Source organism: Polyergus mexicanus, unplaced genomic scaffold, assembly GCF_030449975.1.
Source record: "Polyergus mexicanus isolate NDT 795.1 unplaced genomic scaffold, iyPolMexi1.0 SCAF_3, whole genome shotgun sequence".
NCBI lineage: Eukaryota > Metazoa > Arthropoda > Insecta > Hymenoptera > Formicidae > Polyergus > Polyergus mexicanus.
Window position 1 is genome coordinate 5,868,520 of NW_027223323.1, and position 15,573 is coordinate 5,884,092.

The 15,573-nt window shown below is 33.4% G+C and overlaps 3 protein-coding genes across 6 annotated transcripts; 1 reads left to right on the top strand and 2 right to left on the bottom strand.

Moving 5' to 3' along the window:
• Positions 1-133: 133 nt before the first annotated feature.
• Rnmt (RNA guanine-7 methyltransferase) lies at positions 134-4,215 on the bottom strand. 2 transcript variants are annotated; one of them, XM_070293049.1, is made up of 8 exons: positions 3,879-4,215; positions 3,186-3,354; positions 2,906-3,110; positions 2,312-2,571; positions 2,030-2,211; positions 1,398-1,610; positions 875-1,083; positions 134-769 (listed from the first exon to the last, which is right to left on the bottom strand). In XM_070293049.1, the coding sequence occupies exons 1-8, from the start codon at positions 3,932-3,934 to the stop codon at positions 690-692; spliced, it is 1,374 nt and encodes a 457-aa protein (XP_070149150.1). In that variant the 5' UTR covers positions 3,935-4,215; the 3' UTR covers positions 134-689. The 2 variants fall into 2 exon arrangements, with proteins under 2 accessions (XP_070149150.1, XP_070149151.1); XM_070293050.1 differs by having other exon boundaries at positions 3,186-3,365.
• Positions 4,216-6,227: 2,012 nt separating this feature from the next.
• Positions 6,228-11,185, top strand: Eif3b (eukaryotic translation initiation factor 3 subunit B). Its single transcript, XM_070316350.1, has 11 exons — positions 6,228-6,458; positions 7,514-7,712; positions 7,802-8,114; positions 8,367-8,723; positions 8,843-8,985; positions 9,061-9,196; positions 9,356-9,551; positions 9,682-9,862; positions 9,976-10,216; positions 10,418-10,526; positions 10,689-11,185. Exons 1-11 carry the CDS (start codon positions 6,299-6,301, stop codon positions 10,787-10,789), a joined length of 2,136 nt encoding a protein of 711 aa, XP_070172451.1. The 5' UTR covers positions 6,228-6,298; the 3' UTR covers positions 10,790-11,185.
• Positions 11,186-11,317: 132 nt separating this feature from the next.
• Pgs1 (Phosphatidylglycerophosphate synthase 1) lies at positions 11,318-15,572 on the bottom strand. Of its 3 annotated transcripts, none has more exons than XM_070316351.1 (8): positions 15,366-15,572; positions 14,730-14,931; positions 14,537-14,676; positions 14,053-14,330; positions 13,506-13,780; positions 13,123-13,347; positions 12,697-12,906; positions 11,318-12,411 (listed from the first exon to the last, which is right to left on the bottom strand). In XM_070316351.1, the coding sequence occupies exons 1-8, from the start codon at positions 15,483-15,485 to the stop codon at positions 12,209-12,211; spliced, it is 1,653 nt and encodes a 550-aa protein (XP_070172452.1). In that variant the 5' UTR covers positions 15,486-15,572; the 3' UTR covers positions 11,318-12,208. The 3 variants fall into 3 exon arrangements, with proteins under 3 accessions (XP_070172452.1, XP_070172453.1, XP_070172454.1); XM_070316352.1 differs by having other exon boundaries at positions 11,319-12,411; positions 14,537-14,659; positions 14,725-14,931; XM_070316353.1 differs by having other exon boundaries at positions 11,321-12,411; positions 14,537-14,659; positions 15,428-15,541.
• Position 15,573: the final 1 nt, after the last annotated feature.

Genomic DNA, 15,573 nt, shown 5'->3' on the forward strand with positions numbered 1-15,573 from the left:
AAATTCAGACAAACTTTCAGATAATCTTGTACAATGGTTATTTTTGAGAAATATGAATTAAAAGATATATATATATATATTTTTTTTCTCCAAGTAATGCCATTTTTATAAGTTAGTCTTATAGCGTGAATAAAATACATAAGATGGATAATATTACTAAATCTATATAAATAATGTGATAAAAGATTTGATAAGGTTTGATAAAAGATAGAAATATATGGGACACATCGCAAGTTGATAATTGCGTAAACTTGCTTAGAAAATTAATGTTACAGAACAAAAATATTAAGAATTTTACAAAGAGATTATATTTACAGATTATATATTTTAAATAATTATATTTTTTATATAAGAGGGAGAATATATTTCGAATTGTATTTATCATTATAAGTCATTCGTGTGATACTAAAAAATTTCCTGCATTTCTCTTGAAAGAATCGAATTTTAATATAAATAAAAAAAAATTGTTTTTGTTGTTTCAATGATTTAATTTCTAATGTTTTTAACGAGATTTTTACACGATTGTCCGTCTCTATCAAACACAACTACTGTTTTACAAGTATCACACGGATGATGTCGTATAATAAGCCATCTACAGTAACAAAGTTTTTTCTTGTAATATAAAAAAATCAGTATCAATCGATAAAATCATTCTTTTATCGCTACAGTCTATCTAAAACTTTGATGCTTTACAACTTTACATACTCTGGTTTTCCCTCGCTGTTCCAGACGGTCTTCATTTTTCGAAACGCAAAGATTGCATATAATGCTGTAAAAAAAGAAGATATTTTTGTTGAAAAATCTCAAAGTCGAATTGATCCGTTTTTTTTCCCCTCATCTTTATCATTTTTATTTTTGTAATTTTTATACTAACAAGTGACTTCCCATTCCGATTGCGAGAGAGTGCCGATTTTACGATGATTGGCAGGCAGGTTCTGCATGTATCGAACAGCATGTTGATAGTCTTGCTCTGGGTCACCGAGCAAAGGTGCTTCGTGATATGGCGGATAAGTTTCCAATGCCTGCATATTTCCTAAAAGGGATCTGCCCTCGTCTTTGAAACGTTCATAATATTCGTCGAATCTGAAAAAAGAAAAAAAAATTTAATATATTAATTTAAATTGAAAATTGCTTTAATCCATTTTTAAATATGAATATATATATTTACACAAACTTGAATTGATTTGAATAAGTTATAAAAAAATAGAATAAAAGTCGATTTTTGAAATGAATGTTTATTAATATACACGGGTGATTGATAAATTTAAATGAAAAGAAAATGTATTCTCTCTCTCTCTCTCTCTCTCTCTCTCTCTCTCTCTCACACACACACACACACACACACACACACACACACACACTCACACACTCACTCGCTCGCTCACTCACTCACTCACCTTTCAAACGCCATTAACTCGAGACCGTATTTTAAAGCCAATTTACACAGAGTGGGTAGGTGTACTAAGAACTCTGGACAATCAACTACGCCATCCAGGTGGAAATTGTATTTGGCGCCAAAAAGTAGCGGTCTCGTCTTGTCCTCGCATATAAATTCAATGCTATATACATCGTTGCCGAATTTATTACCATCGCTTTTTTGCCATCTAGAACTATATTACAAAAAAGAAAAATATATGAGCGTATGTTTCTGTTTTGCATGTTAAAAATGTATTATCTTCCATATACAAATATATATATATATATATATATATATAATGTGCGTGCGTGCACGCGCAATTGAATATACATTCTTTAGTAGAGAAAAGATTAAAGACTTTGCGTGTGGAAATTAAATTCAAAATTATAAGATTGTATAATATATAATTTGGTCTACAAAAAATTTGATGATATTAAATTATATTTTATTGTAATTATTTATAATTGTAATTTCATTATAATTATAGAATCATAATTAGCAATGTATTTTATATTTTGATATGTATTTAAGAAAAAAGGAAAAATAAAATAAAATAATAATATTAGAAATAGATGTTTATAAAGGAAGAAAAGAGGGAAGAGAAAAACATACACTAGATCATATGCATCTGGAATGGTTCCGATAAAATAGCCACCAGGTTTGAGACTCTCGCCAGCATTCCGAAGCATGCATTCCGCTTGCGATAGGGATTCAAAGCTGTAGTGAAACGCAAATTGGCAACTGACAAAGTCCAGCTGCATACTGGGATCCACAAACTTTTCTCTCAAACGAACCTGCAACAATCCTGATTAACCAAATTCCATTGACAAGTGCATTTCTTGCTAGATAAAATTGCAAATAGTATGATTTAAGATGAAAATATATATCTTCTACCTTTGTACAATCAGCCGTTATAAATTCTGCGGTAAAAATGGGAGCGTAACCTCTGTCTTTAGAACCTTTCCTATTTACCATGTCATTGTACCGTTGTTGACACTGTTCCAATGATACTTGCGCTATATCCGTGCAGATCAGATGTGAGATGTTGGCCTTTTTCCATTTAAGAAGATCTCCCCCTTTCCCACAGCACATATCCAACACTCTTAGCGACGCACCGAAACTCTTACCTTGTCTCAACTTAACTACATATTCATCTGTGATAAATAATTTAACAATAAGTTTATTATATAGCACAAGCATATAATATAACATTAACTTAATATTAGTTGATAAAATACCAAAAGATTGACAAATTTAGATCATAGAGAGCTGATATAATTAATTATAATTTAAATAATAACTAATAATAAGTTAAGTTTAGTATTTCTTGAGACATTTAAAAGAAATCAAAATGGATTTTTAATTTCAATATTCACAATTGTTGTAATTATGTAATAACAATTGTGTTTAGGGTTACGTATTGGTTACGCTTGTATTATTAAAAGTGATTTAATATTATTGAATTAACAATTAAAGATTAATACTTACGTATAAGCATGCTTTTAATCCAGTTGTTAAAATTTCTCATGTATACAATGCGACTTTGATTTCTGTATGATAGTCCCTTTTCCTCCAACAAGTTGTAATGATCAGCTACTAAAGCTGTATTATCAACAATTTTATCTATATTAGATTTATCGCTGCTTTTTTCATTACTTCCAGATGTTGTCAAATCTGAAGGAACACTTGCACTCTGTAATAAGAAGGATAATAGCATTTTTACCATTCATAGCATTCATAGCATAAATGTACATTCAAAAAAACTCACAGCAGATACAGCATCTTCGTCAATATCATGCTTGGCTACTTTGGATACATATTCGCGATCAGGCGACGATTTGTGCTTTCTACTCTGAGGGCTCTCCAAATCTATATTTTTGTCCATTTCTGATGAGATCTCTACCTTTGCCGTAGTGGCACAGAGCTTTTCTGTGTCGCTAAAAAAAAACTATACTTTATTCCTTTTAGTTATACAATGTTATTTCTTCCATACTTGAAATAAAAAAGAGGTATACGTGTGTTATACAAATGCGAGATTAATTAGTAGTTTTATAAAAAAAACTATCCATCTCTAAAAGGACATCTATTCTTGATAAGACTGTAAAATGTAATAATTTGATATTAAAGGCCATTCATCAGTGATTTTATAAAATCTGTTTATCATAAAATTGATACAATTTCATATTTCATATTAAACGTGGATAGAGAAAAGGAGGAGAAGAGAGAACAAATATAGAAGAGTTTAATATTATATATTAAAATTGGAGAATTAATTACATATATGTGAGAAAAAACTGTTGTTATATGTCATTATTAATATTAATGTTAAATACAGCATATACATATACTTATATGCATATGTCATGTTAAACATGTTGGGAAGGAGGGAGAACGGAAGGGTGCAGAAAGAGAGAGAAAGAGAGAGAGAGAGAGAATATATACGATGAGATATATAAAAGACCTTTTATGTTGCTTTTCTTCAGTTTTCCCTTTAGTTTCCACGTAAAGCACCGACATGCCGACAATTCAATATATAAATGATAAATAGAAAGATATGTATTATATAGAACGAAAAATTATTAGGATGTCAGAAATGCGAGAAACACTTTCGTGTCATTCCTATGCACTCCAAATTTGAGAACGCGCAAGAACACGAGAAACGTAAAGTTTCATACCGACAACGAAGCGTTTATTGTTATTATTCGTCACTCGTTACAGCTCACAAGACAAGCTCGTTATATACAATTGACACAATCGTATGTCTGTACATTCATATACATTACGCCACGAAGAGCGTCGCCTGTAATTGAAAATTACTGATGTAATATTGGTAGCATTAAAGATTATTGACATAATATTGGTAGTATTGAAAATTACTAGTATAGTTTACACCGACTGGCTCTCGAACACTGGACGGGATAAACGATAAGCAATGGACGATATCCAATGAGAGCTCTGCCTTTCCGAAAAAATAAAGCTCTCATTGAATATCGCCCATCGGCTACGGTCGGGAAGACGCTAGAAATGCTTCGAAGCATTGCATTAACCAATCAGAATAAAAAAATCTTTACTCTTTTTGTCCTGATTGATCAATCAAACGCTTCGAAGCATTTCTAGTGTCTTCCCGACCGCAACCGTTCATCGCTCATCGCGTCCAGTGTGCGAGGGCCAACATCGCGTCCAGTGAGGGCCATTAAACCGATATCAGACTACGCATTGAAGATTGAGATTCAAGATTCAAGATTGAAATTTAACCAATCAGGATAAAGAAATTTTAGTTTCTTTTGTTCTGATTAGTCAAATTCCAATCTTCAATTTTCAATTTTCAATTTTCAATGCGTAGTCTGATACGAGCTTTAAAGCCGTATTACCATAAACTTCTATATAATACTAAACCGCTAAGACCTATTGCACAATACAAAAGTACAAGCAATAGGAACAGGAAATAGAAATTATCCACCAATAGGAACAGGAAATAAATATTATTCAAGGAATTTTCAGCGTACGATAGGCCCTGCGCACAATAGAGAAAATATTAGGAATAGGAATAAAATATTAAATCAGGAGCAATTTGGAATTATTTTACTTCAAACAAGGGAACGGAATGGATTAACGCATAATGAAATAAAAAAATAAAAATTAAAAATAATTAATCCATTCCGTTTCCTTGTAAAATAATTCCAAATTGCTCCTCTTGATATTTAATATTTTATTTCTATTCCTAATATTTTCTTTATTGTGCGCAGGGGCTAACGTTTCAATGGGTGCTTTCCATTTAGTGACTCAAGTCGACACAAAGTATCATTCTATCTTTGTTGTTCACTGATATTGAAAGAAGCACCAATGATAATTTCACTAGACTTGTGTCGATTTGAGTAACTAAATGGAAAGCACCTAATATGGCTGCCTTATTGTTCGACCGTGATTGGTCAATTCGCTTACGTCTTAAGTCTTACTGTTTAAGTTTTTTTATGTGCCACGGCCCTAAGTCTTATTGCTTAAGTTTTTTTATGTACCATGGCTCTTATAGTGTATAGAGTTTTATATAATCAGAGAAGCGACATCGTTACCCCCTCCATGTTTTCCATGATCGCCATGTTGGTCCCGTAGCTGTCCCATGTGTAATCTAAAATGTTTTTAAGATGTCTCAGAGGCCGATATTCATAAGTCAGTTCTTATTTCAAGACCGTCTTAAGATGCTAATACGGCTCTGTGATTGGTTTAGAACATCTTAAGATGATTTTAAATATAAGAACTAACTATGAATACCGACCAGAGATATTCAAAGTTTTTTTTTTAGAAAATAACATTACAAATATACTTTTTTCTCATTTATGGTACGCCGGTTGCGATTAGTTTGCACGTAGGATTCTCTCTCTCTCTCTCTCTCTCTCTCTCTCTCTCTCTCTCTCTCTCTCTCTCTCTCTGTCTCTACGTGGAAATTAACCGCTAACATAGGATGCGTTTACTTAACGACCCGCGAGCATTATCTGTTTTTGTTTAACTTTCGGTGAACAACAAAGATGAAATGATACGTGAGCGTTGCAGTCGTTACGTGAAACGGGCCTGTAGCCGTCAGCCAATCAGCAAGCGGAACGTCATTGTCGCTTCTCTGATTATGGCTGCGATCGGGAAAATGCTAGAAATGCTTCGAAGCGTTTGATTGACCAATCAGGACAAAAAGAGTAAAGATTTCTTTATTTTGATAGGTTAATGCAATGCTTCGAAGCATCTCTAGCGTCTTCTCGACCGCAGCCTATATAGGACTCTAATAGTGTACGTGACATATACCCGGGTGGGGAATCGGAACACTGCCAACAGTGACGCGGTGACGTGTAAATGTAGTCAAAACGGTGTACGGTAACAACGGCATACGGCTATATGGTATGCTCAGAGGTTTCCAAGATGGCGAAGAAAACTCAGGCAGAGAAAGCGGCACAAAACGAGGAGACCGCTAAAGGCAACGACGATCCGATGAACGACGATGAGGAGCCCAATTTCAGCGATCCCGAAGGCTTCGTAGATGATATTACCGATGAAGGTGAGCGTCCTGTCATCTTTTTCCTCGTCGAAATATTCAACGCGATAACACGTCTACACTTGTCGTCCGCATTACGCTGCAAGCATGGCAAATTTTGCATTTCAAATGTGGCATTTGCGATTTAATCTTCAAAAATCGTTCGCCATCTGTTCTGATGAGTCACCACTAATTTCGAAGTTCTTTCGTATGTCAAATGACGGAGACAATATTGCTCATTTTTACGCTGATTACCGATGTAATCTAACCTATAAACATTTCGGAGAAAGTATACAGGGTGCATTCCAGCGTGCTTTTAGCGCTATGAGCCTATGAGCATGCTTTGTCCTTGTTCAACTTATCAAAATAACAAAGATAGAACGACGCTTTCAGCGCATAAGCGTGCTTTCGGAACGCAGCCATAATATAATTTAAAATAAAGAAAAGTTGTAAGTATACATGTAAATGTGCTGAATAACTTTTTTGAATTGGAGGAATTTAAAAAAAAAAAAGTATTTCTTATTTTATACGCAATGTATCTATTTTGATGTTAGTGATAATTTTAGTTCAAAAGTGTGAAACGATACGGTAAATTCTGCTTATAGAATACATATGTTTTTACTTAAAGATAATTGAACTCCTATTTCTTGGAGGAGCAAACCTCGATTCTTATGTAAAATAAGTCTATGAAATGTTCTTATATAATTAAAGATGCGTTACAACTATTAACATGTGGTAAAATCTATTTGCATATTAAAAGGAAAATATTTTTTCTACACAAAGTATTTCAACTATAGTTAAATAACTTGGCGACTTTGCTATGGAACAGATAGCAAACAAAGCGCAATTAAATACTGTATCAATTAATTATTTCTTTTTACAATTTATAGAACTTACATAGCCATTAATAAATAGTTTAGAGAAATTGCTGAATCAATATCCTCAAAAATATTATTAGATTAAATAAGAAATGTCTGCAATATGTTTACAAATGTTTATTTTAAATATTTTTTCATTTTTACATTATATTATGGAAGCAAGTTTTTTGCAATGGTAAAATTTTTGTCATGAACTTGTAGAGTTGCTTGGTGATATCTTGAAGCAGAAACCATCGGAAACAGATGGGGTAGAATCCGTGATTGTCGTGGATAATGTACCTCGAGTGGAACCTGATAAATTGGAGAAACTTCAATCTGTTATCAACAAGGTGCTAGGAAAATTTGGTACAATTGTCAACCAGCACTATCCGATGAATGAAAACGATGGCAAGACTAAAGGGTTAGTTCAGATTGGTCAAAATTGCAGAGAGAGAAGCTATTTTTTGGAAAAATATTTTATGGTCACTATTTCTTTTTCTTCCTTGACAGATACATTTTTCTGGAATACAACAATCATCTGAATGCTCTATCGGCCGTCAAATCTACCAACAATTACAAAATCGACAAATCGCATACATTTAAGGTCAATCTTTTCACGGACTTTAAAAAATATGAGGATATCCCCGAAAACTGGGAACCGCCGAAAGCTCAGCCATTCAAGTCTGCCAGCGACTTGCATTATCATCTGCTGGAACCGGATGCTTACGATCAGTTTTGTGTTCTTTGTGGCAATGGAGCGGGTGTATCAGTGCAAATTTGGCAAAACTCTGCACCGGAGCCTACCTCACTTGAAGAACGCAATGTGGGTAATTTTACTTTTAAGAAAAAGAAAAAATATAAAGTAATAAGCAAATATTCTGATGTAAACTCTTTTCAGTATCTCGCTAAACATATATCACAATTTTCATTTGCTATTTATTTAATATATATAATTGTAATATTAATTTAAGATATAAAAGTTATGAAAACTATGATATTTTGAAATTATGGACTTCAACGATTAAATCTGTTACAACACAATCAGGATCCAAATTACTTTTTTCTGATTTTCCAGCGCTGGACAGAGACATACGTAAAATGGTCGCAGCTGGGCACGTATCTAGCAACGTTCCACAAGCTGGGAGTCGCACTATGGGGTGGGCCACAATTCACCCAACAGGCCAGATTCAGCCAGCGAGGCGTCGAGTGCATTGATTTTTCGCCCGGCGAGCGTTATCTGGTTACCTACACCCCGCGTACCGATCTCGGACAAGATCAAAAGCGTCTGGTGATCTGGGATATTCTGTCGGGCCAAGAGAAACGATCCTTCTTTCCCGATGGATCTTCTGTCTGGCCAATCTTCCGCTGGTCGCATGATGATAAATATTTAGCGCGCATGGGAGAAGATGTTCTTAGCATTTACGAGACTCCAGTGAGTACTTGTTATAATAATGTTTCAACACAGTCTCTTGAATATAGTTTACACAGTTTTTGATACTGATTATTGTTTTGAATTTATTATTTAATTGCTGCTATCGTCATATTTTTTAGTCATTTGGTCTACTGGATAAGAAGAGCATTAAGATACCAGGAATCAGAGATTTTAGTTGGTCCCCAACGGACAACATTCTTGCTTACTGGGTGCCAGAGGACAAGGACGTTCCGGCTAGGGTAACTCTGCTCGAAATCCCCAAGTGAGTCTTTAGTCTTGAATTAGTTATTGATTTAAACGAGAGTGATTTCTCATCAAATAATTTTCGGACTTTCAGCCGTAATGAAATAAGAAATAAGAACCTGTTCAATGTAGCCGACTGCAAGATCTTTTGGCAAAAGTCTGGCGATTATCTGTGCGTAAAAGTCGATCGCTTTGCCAAGCGCAAAGAAAAAACAGAACAAAAGTACACGGTGAGTTGAGCTTTAGTAAAACTATTTTCGCACATGTGCTGAAATAGTTTCAATTAATGTATTTCAGAGCAAGAGAGCTCTTCGAAATTTATATCTTGAGAAACAGCTTTTATATAATGATTATTGTTATCAAAACTCATCCGTATTTTCGCGTTGCAGGGTATGTCGTACAATTTTGAAATCTTCCACATGAGAGAGAAACAGATTCCCGTAGACAGTGTGGAAATAAAGGAGCCGATTCATGCTTTTGCGTGGGAGCCGGTCGGGAGCAAATTTGCCATCATCCATGGGGAAATACCAAGCGTGAATGTCAGTTTTTACGAAGTGCGATACGGTCACCAGCCCGCCCTTCTCAGTAAGTGAATGTATAATAGAATCTCCATTATTACTCTTTTTATTCGATTAAATCAAAAATTTGCCAATCTTTGTTTCACCAATTTAAGTTTATTATTCATAAATCACACTTTTAATGTCCTTTCTGACAGAGAGATTAGAAAAGAAAGCTTGTAATCACTTATTTTGGTCGCCATCGGGTCAATTTATCGTCCTAGCTGGCCTCACAACGATGGCTGGCGCTCTGGAATTTATTGACACCAATGATTTTACCATCATGAACTCCACTGATCATTATCAAACCTCAGACGTGGAATGGGATCCTACCGGCAGGTAGCTTCAAAAGATAGCATCGAAAGTTTATATAGTATAAGAAAAATGAATAAAGTGAAATATATATTTATCAGGATATTGATTTTACTAATTTTCATTGTGGTTAATTTCAGATACGTCGTCACGGCAGTGTCCAGTTGGAAGACGAGCGTTGACAATGGTTACTGGATATGGACGTTCCAGGGCCGTATTTTAAAGAGAGTCAATCTGACCGCGTTTAACCAACTTCTATGGCGACCGCGGCCACCGACCCTGCTCACTGCAGAGCAGATAAAGGAGATAAAAAAAAACTTGAAGAAGTATTCGGCGCAATTCGAGAGCAAAGACCGCATGCGATTGACACGCGCTTCAAAGGTGCATTTAATCTTTAAATTATATTATCCATTTTTAAACAATATATGTATATTAAATAATTTCTTCTTACGAAGAAATAATTGCATAATTGTAAAGTATATAGTTATGTGTGCGTGGGTGAGTAGAAACATCAACTCTTCTTCGAAAGTTTCAACAGATTTCTAGATAATAATTTATTTCAACAACTGATCATTTTTATAGGAGTTAATTGAGAAGCGTTGCTTGTTGATGAAGGCATTTGAAGAGTATCGTACAAAACGTATTGAAGAATGGAATAATCAGAAGAAACGTCGTCTTGAATTACGTTGCAGTAAGTATATATTAAAAAGAATATTAGATCCCTTCCAACATTATATAAATAATTATGGACACCTTTGTGAAATAATTCTTGTTGGAAGAATATTATTGCACTGAGAATAATATTCTTCCAACAAGATTTGAGATTAATCATCGAGCGTGTGCTCGTTTTCAGATATCGACACCGACGAGTTAGATTCTGATTCGAAAAATGTAGAAGAGGAGGTCGTGGAATTTTTCGTGAAAGAAGAAACATTTGTGATCGACGATAAATAAAATTTCACCGGATAACTGTTAATTAACGCGCGCTGATTGCTGGTCTTGGAAATCTCTACAAAACAGCGATCGATTTCCACCTACAAAGTGTCGCAATATTAATTATCGTCGTTGTCACCATCATCATCGATAATTACAATTGAATTATTGCAATTATCTTGATCTGTGAATCATGAGTGGGTTCAACAGACAATCATTCTTGTACTATTATTACTGTATCTGCATTAAAGTCATTTTCGCGTGTTCGACGTTGCGCAAAAAGCGACGGCATCGTAATAATATTAAATTCTATCATATCCCTTACAGGATAGCCCGCGGGAAAATAATTGCGCCACCGAATTTACAGTTTGCTCTATCTGTTATTAACTTACAAAATAAAATGCTAATTTATCCTTTGGGAGACAACAATTAATTTTTGAATCTTGCGCATACAAAATTTAGATAATAAAGAATTCTAAGATTCTATCTGGACTCATTTGTCAGAAAATCATCTATCAGAAATCATCAGATCACTTTAATTTCCACAATGATTTTATTATATTCTAATAGAGAATTTTACAACTATATATATATATATATATATATAGAGCTTTTATATAAAAAAATCTTTTAGAATTATAAAAATTATATTACACGGGTCAGAAAATTTGTTCGGATTTTTTGCAATAAAACTGCAAAATTAAATATTAAGATGTAATCTTTAATTAAGAAAAGTATGTAGCACTTTCTTGCATAATTCCAAACTATTTTTATGATAGCTTGATTACTTCTGACATATTTAGTCATTCACAGCATCACATCTGTATAATTCAAATCATTCTTTGGACTTGCATCGCATTTTTATATTCCTGATAATAAAAGCACATAAGTTGGCGAAAAATGCACTTTTAGATATCCCATTTATAAATTAATATTGCTAGTATTATTCAATCAGTATGTATGATTTTTTTTAAACATCCTAAAAGGTGTCACATCTCAGAATCGTATATAAGTTATGAATAACGGTTATAAAATTCATTTAAAGTTTATTGGCAAAATTTGAACGAATTTTTCGACCAACTCACTCAATAGAAGCAATATTTCAGAGAACAATAAAAATAAAAAAGAATAAAAATTCGCATGGACAATTTTGTGTAAATAAAATAGGAATTAATTTGAGCTTCATAAGAAGCATATCAATGTGGGATTTTTTTACTTATTGCGCAATAATATTATAGCTAAAGGCTGCGGTCGGGAAGACGCTAGAAATGCTTCGAAGCATTGCATTAACCAACCAGAATAAAAAAATCTTTACTCTTTTTGTTCTGATTGGTCAATCAAACGCTTCGAAGCATTTCTAGTGCCTTGCCAACCGCAACCATCGTTAAATAAGTTTAAAATGCGTAATTTGCCTTTTTACAAAAGACAAGTATTTTCATTTCAAAAATAATAACGAAAGAAAAGTACAATTGCACAAACCCAGGCTGGCGGTATTCTGTCCTGCTGCAAGAAAGTCTTTCTTGTGGCAGGCTTAGCACATGAAAATAATCGCGTCTGTTCCTCGTGCAGCGCGTTCTGCAACTTTTCGTTCTTCGTCACCACGGCTATCTGCGTCTCAAGGTCCCTGTTAACTGATCTGTAACCTAACCCATACTTTATTTTTAATATATATTTAACTCTACAAACATTTGAAATATCGAGGAGATTCATTATTTAATGCAACTTTTTTCCTAATTATTGTACTATTGACCATATTGACGCGCGCGTGGCATTTATAATATAAAAAGTTAGGATTATCAAAATTTTTCTTTGTTTTAAAAAAAAACCATTGTACAATAAGCTGAAAAAAGATTGCAATACTTTTTATTAGTGACATCGATATCTCAGTATCTAAGATTAGAATCTAAGATAATAAACATTTTCTTTACCAAAGTTTGAGGAACCTATGAGGGTCAACGAAGGCTTTCGCTGATCTGGCAAAGTGTACCAAAGACCTTTGGCGTGGTAAGTCCATCCTGGCTTGATAAACTCCCATAACGTTACTCTGCTCTGTTGATCCATTTTTTCACATAAATCATAAAAAGATTCCTCTAACCTGGTGTATGCTGCCGGAATTCCCCCAGCAATTCCTTTAGCATCTTAAAGAGATAGGAGAATACTATAAGTAATTGCAATGATAAATAATTGTTATAACATAATCTATGAACTCTTTGAAGATAAATAAATTATAATCCTATTAAAAAAATACTATACAAAAAGAATGCATCTTTTATAAGTCCTAATTTATAGTATAATATAATTTAAAGTTTGAATTTGTATTAATGACATAACAAAAAAAAAATTTCATAACATACTGAAAAAGCCGTTGGCAGTGGGATGTGCTGTCAAAAGATGACACATTGCTTGGCAATCTCTAAGCAAAGCCTGACTGTAATCGAAAGTTAGATTGAAATAACCGGTCGCTAATCTAAGCGTAGCTCCTACTGGAGCTGTTTGTATAAGCTTCAATGTTATCTCACTGTCGTGATAGACATCCAACTGACCCATCTGCACCATTGGAAATATCCACGTGTCTGCATCTGCAATATGAAATATTAAATGATATAATAACTTCAAAATGATATAGTAACTTCAAAAAGTAATACTATTCTGTATTTTTTATTTCAACTTTATCAGATAAATATTTTTAAATAGTTTTTGTACGTTGTGAATAAAACTTATGAAGAATCGGCGCTACCTTCTTTATCGAGACTAGCACGCTTTTCTATTTCATTTTGGAATAGCGTTTGTATCCTAGACGCAGCTTCTTGAGTAAAAGTTTTTCTGGATCCTTTGTAAGGATGGCAGTTCACAGCAGGATTCAAATCCGTATTACCATTTGGTTGTAACAGAAAGCTAAATTCCATAACTCTTTCGATTAATCTATTATAAAAGTCACAAAGTTCCTTGCAATCTTCGATGACAAAGTATCGATCCTGCCGATTTGTGAAATAATCGTTGCTGAGGTTTGCTCTATATACAAAGTATACATAAAATTTTTTTACATTATTTTGTATTGTATATCCCTAAGATATTAAAAATATGTTGTTGCCATTTCTGACAATACTCAAGATAACATCAAAAAAACGATCTTTTTATCATTTTATATATAAAATTATTAAGATAAAATCATCAAAAAACATATTTTCCCTTTTTTCTTGGATCAACTATTACTAACAATTTTGAACAAATTCTACAAATCTTTTATTCTCAACTAATTATCGCGATAAAAATACTCAACCTACCCACTAATGATCAAATCATCATCGATTATGTACAACTTCATGTGCTGCAAACCGATAAGCTCGTTAAAGCGATCGGGGATCGTCGCTTTTATGACGCCGCGTAGTTTCGGTGTATGATAGAGGAAAATTTTGCAGCTATCACCATATTGGCCTTTGAGCAATGGCTCCAGCATCTTCCGGGAGTTTTGCTTGCCCCGTGAACCTCTCATGTAGTCCAGGAGAATCCGCACTTGTATGTTGCCATCATTCGTATTCATTGTTTGCTCTATAACGTTTACCTGCGCCGACAAACGAGACTTCGTTTTCCGAGAAGATAGAGTTCGAAAGCTAGAAAATTGATAATTTCTCTCTCTCTCTCTCTTTCTCCTCAATTTTAATCTTTTTTTTGTAATTTTATAGTTTACTATTACAGATTTTTTTATTTCAATTGATTGGCTTGACAAGTTTTTTTTATTATAAACTTATCTATCTTTATTATACCTACCAACTCAGTTTCTAAAGGACCGGTACCCAAGTACAATGAGGCAAATGTAATTCTATTCTTGGCGTGCTTGCACATCTCCAACAGCGTAGTGTAAAACATTTTTGGCTTATGAATTATAGTAATCTGTTGATAAAAGCATTCTTGTTGAAATAATATATTTACTTTCGATTATATTTATATGTAATTACTTTACTTTGGAGCCATTCACTGGAAAGACAGGAGCTACAGTACGTAGCCAGGATAGTGTGCCCATCTCCTGTTGTGCAGAAACATCCAACTCTCTCAACTTTTCGCCATCCAGCATTGCTATTTGCGCTTTGTGTCTGATAAGCAGTGGATCTGCAAAGCGAGTCTTTACTTTGGCTATAGCGTCTAGTAACTTTGGTTTGCAAAACCTAAAACATATATGCATGAATAAATAGAGACTGTTAAAGCAATAAAAATGTGTATGTATGCAAGTGTGTATATATATAAAATATTATTACATAATTATTACATTAATAGATTATGACATTATAATTATATTGTTTTATATATTGTTTCCTATATTATTACAATATAATTATATATTTGTTATTATCTATAAAATAAAATGTCATTTTATTCATGATAGTAATATCATTTATATCATAGAAATTATTATGTACTGTTTATACATAGGAATATAAATCATGTATTTGCAAAAATGCCAAAAAAATCTGCCTATGATTATTTGTCTTATATTATATTATTACCATCATTATTTGTATTACATTATATTATTATTGTATCATTATTATTTATACGTGTTAAATGTCAAATTTTAATTTGAAGGTTATGCTTCATTAACCTGAGAATTCACGCGAAAAGTGGCATGACGCGCTTCGAGCAATATTAAAATAATTCGCACACCGTTTGAAGATTCGCAGAGTCGAGTTATGCATGAGGAAACGTCGTCCAACGCAATCATAAGTAATAAACACGAATAAACAATTATTTATGCGCGCGATTTTCAACCTTTAATGTGATTTGTATGTAACTTGAAACTTGAACTTTCT

Coding starts and splice junctions, on each gene's coding strand:
- Rnmt (XM_070293049.1), bottom strand. CDS start 3,934: ATGTCGGTGCTTTACGTGGAAACTAAAGGGAAAACTGAAGAAAAGCAA. Junction 3,355..3,878: donor GAAGAAAAGCAACATAAAAG/GTCTTTTATATA, acceptor GTTTTTTTTTAG/CGACACAGAAAAGCTCTGTG. Junction 1,611..2,029: donor CCAGATGCATATGATCTAGT/GTATGTTTTTCT, acceptor TTTGTAATATAG/TTCTAGATGGCAAAAAAGCG.
- Eif3b (XM_070316350.1), top strand. CDS start 6,299: ATGGTATGCTCAGAGGTTTCCAAGATGGCGAAGAAAACTCAGGCAGAG. Junction 9,552..9,681: donor TCACCAGCCCGCCCTTCTCA/GTAAGTGAATGT, acceptor CCTTTCTGACAG/AGAGATTAGAAAAGAAAGCT. Junction 10,217..10,417: donor GATTGACACGCGCTTCAAAG/GTGCATTTAATC, acceptor TCATTTTTATAG/GAGTTAATTGAGAAGCGTTG.
- Pgs1 (XM_070316351.1), bottom strand. CDS start 15,485: ATGATTGCGTTGGACGACGTTTCCTCATGCATAACTCGACTCTGCGAA. Junction 14,677..14,729: donor TTCCAGTGAATGGCTCCAAA/GTAAAGTAATTA, acceptor TATTTCAACAAG/AATGCTTTTATCAACAGATT. Junction 12,907..13,122: donor CACTGCCAACGGCTTTTTCA/GTATGTTATGAA, acceptor TATCTCTTTAAG/ATGCTAAAGGAATTGCTGGG.